Source organism: Limulus polyphemus, unplaced genomic scaffold (assembly GCF_000517525.1).
Source record: "Limulus polyphemus unplaced genomic scaffold, Limulus_polyphemus-2.1.2 Scaffold2979, whole genome shotgun sequence".
NCBI lineage: Eukaryota > Metazoa > Arthropoda > Merostomata > Xiphosura > Limulidae > Limulus > Limulus polyphemus.
The window spans coordinates 88536-91015 of record NW_013668589.1 but is presented as its reverse complement, the minus strand read 5'-3'; the positions used below and the strand labels follow the sequence as shown (position 1 = coordinate 91015).

The 2480-nt window shown below is 30.2% G+C and overlaps 1 protein-coding gene across 1 annotated transcript in view; it reads right to left on the bottom strand.

Moving 5' to 3' along the window:
* LOC106468360 (4-hydroxyphenylpyruvate dioxygenase-like) overlaps window positions 1-2480 on the bottom strand; it is a 43611-nt gene that overhangs the window by 30317 nt on the left and 10814 nt on the right. The window contains exon 2 of the mRNA XM_013928778.2: window positions 1882-1908. Within this exon, the coding sequence (XP_013784232.1) occupies window positions 1882-1908 (27 nt within the window). The remainder of the gene's footprint in view (window positions 1-1881; window positions 1909-2480) is intronic.

Sequence of the window (2480 nt, the reverse complement as noted above, 5' to 3'; positions counted from 1 at the left end):
CTCCTGAAGAAGAATAGTCAACTATTCGAAAGCGCTCGAGTTTTGGGTCTTATTTTAAGTCTATTACACTGATTAACATCTATAGTTACTCCATTGTTACAATGACATAATAACACTACATATAAACGGTTCTTTCTTATATACTATGAAATATTTACTAAGACGAGAAATCCGTGCCTTAAGGAACAAAACAACACGGGCATTAAGATTGAGAAATACTTGATTTAGATAACCTTCACGCTCGTTGAAGGTCGAACTTCTGCAGCGCGTGTTTTTCCAGGCAGACCATGTTTGGCATAGGAATGAGCTGATTGAAAATCAGATAAGCGACCCGAGAGCACGATGTTTAGGTTTTTATAAGGCACTGTGTTCACATTATTTCCAATATTGTCAATAAAACAATTTTCTTGGTATAATTTTTGTTTTGATCATGTAAGTTTTATTACAATGTTTTAGTAATTTTTATGTTGATTCAAACAGCTACCTTTCAACACAAAAATACAATAACCTATAACCTAAGCACTTTTGAAAAGTGGACCTTTCTTCTTCAAACAGAGCTCGGGTTACTGGGTATCATATTTTTGTGTTAAATTGACTTCTTGAACCTATGTGTTTATTAACGTCATTAACATAGCATCGTTTAATATTTATGTACGTTGAAAATGTTTTTTTTTTCCAGCTTTTTAAAACAGAAAAGTCTTAAATTAGTAAGAAATCAAGTGCTAATCATACTACTTACCCCTTTTCTATATAAAAACAATTCATTATATTCATAATTTGATAATGAAACGCGTATGTTTGAATGAATTCGAAGTCGAAATGAATTTTTAGTGTTAAAACGAACTTTAATTAAGTAAAAAAAAATCCCAAATTTACAGCAATTTTCATATCAAAGCTGTTATATAGTTAACATATAAGGATAATACTTAGTTATCTGTTAAAAATACAGACAATTATAACGAAAAGTATGAAGTGGGATCAACACTAGAAAATTAACTTGTGGTTTACAACCGGTCCAGTAAAGTTAAAATTTCTCTGGAGAAGTGTGAACGGAAATCGAGCGAGATTCGAACTCGTGAATTTGTTAAGGCTTTGCCGAACTAACCTACAAAAGATCATGAAACTCTATAGTCAATTTTCTCATTGCTTGTTGCTAATGGGTAAGTTTGGCAGGACACAATAAGGGTCCAAAGCCCCAATTTTAGAACACAAGTTTAAATTATAAGTTAAAAACCTATGAATGAATTGTTTTAAACTTTTCAGATTATGCTGACATTGCATTGTTTTACATAAATATATAGGTAAACTGAGATTTATTTATAATTTCATCTAAAGTTGCACACTCAGCTTTTGTTGATATTTGCATAATTGACGTCACTGTTTTGTGCTCAGTCCCCTATTCGCTGCCTTAGAGCATTGTTACAAAAAATATTATTTTTTTCCATCAGATAGTATTTTCATGTTCATATGACGTCTCTAAAACTAAACACCACAACAGAGTTAAAAATAATAATTCTGGCTTTATTAATTAATAAATTAATGCTTTAATAATCTATAAAGTGAATACTGACAGACGTTGCATTCGATTTTATGAAAAACTTAAACTAAACAGTCGAACATTGCTGTAACTTGAATCATTATTTAACACTTGTAATGCCATGCCTAACTAAGGATTTGTTTGTTTTGAGTCGTATTAGTAAGTCAGTTAGGAGTATCACCAGCGAGAGTAATATATGACTTTCGACGCGTTCTTTATTGTTTTAAACACATATTTTTCACCCGTTACTAATGTAAACTAATATCCCTTCTATAAATAAACACAAATCAAATTAAATAATAGTTAATTACACAGGGAAAGTTAAACGGAAAAAAATTACAAACCTTCGGTCCTTTGTCGGTGTAAGTAGTCTGAAAAAAAAGAAAAAAATATTTTAACATATATAATACATATATAAATATACACACACACATCAATACACAGTTTCCAAAATATTTTAACATATATAATACATATATAAATATACACACACACATCAATACACAGTTTCCAACTTCGTCATTCTTCCATAACCTGTCCTTTCAACTTGACTGCCTCCATGCGGTATTATTTTTAAAAATGTTCATTTACAATAATTTATCTTCTTTATAAAAATAAGTTTATAATTTGTTACACATTTGTTACTATTACAGTAGTTAATAGTATTATATACCAGCACTAGTATCATATTAAAACAGCTCGTGTTCCTCTCACCTACAGTTGTTAATAGTATTATATACCAGCACTAGTATCATATTAAAACAGTTCGTGTTCCTCTCACCTACAGTAGTTAATAGTATTATATACCAGCACTAGTATCATATTAAAACAGCTCGTGTTCCTCTCACCTACAGTAGTTAATAGTATTATATACCAGCACTAGTATCATATTAAAACAGTTCGTGTTCCTCTCACCTACAGTAGTTAATAGTATTATATACCA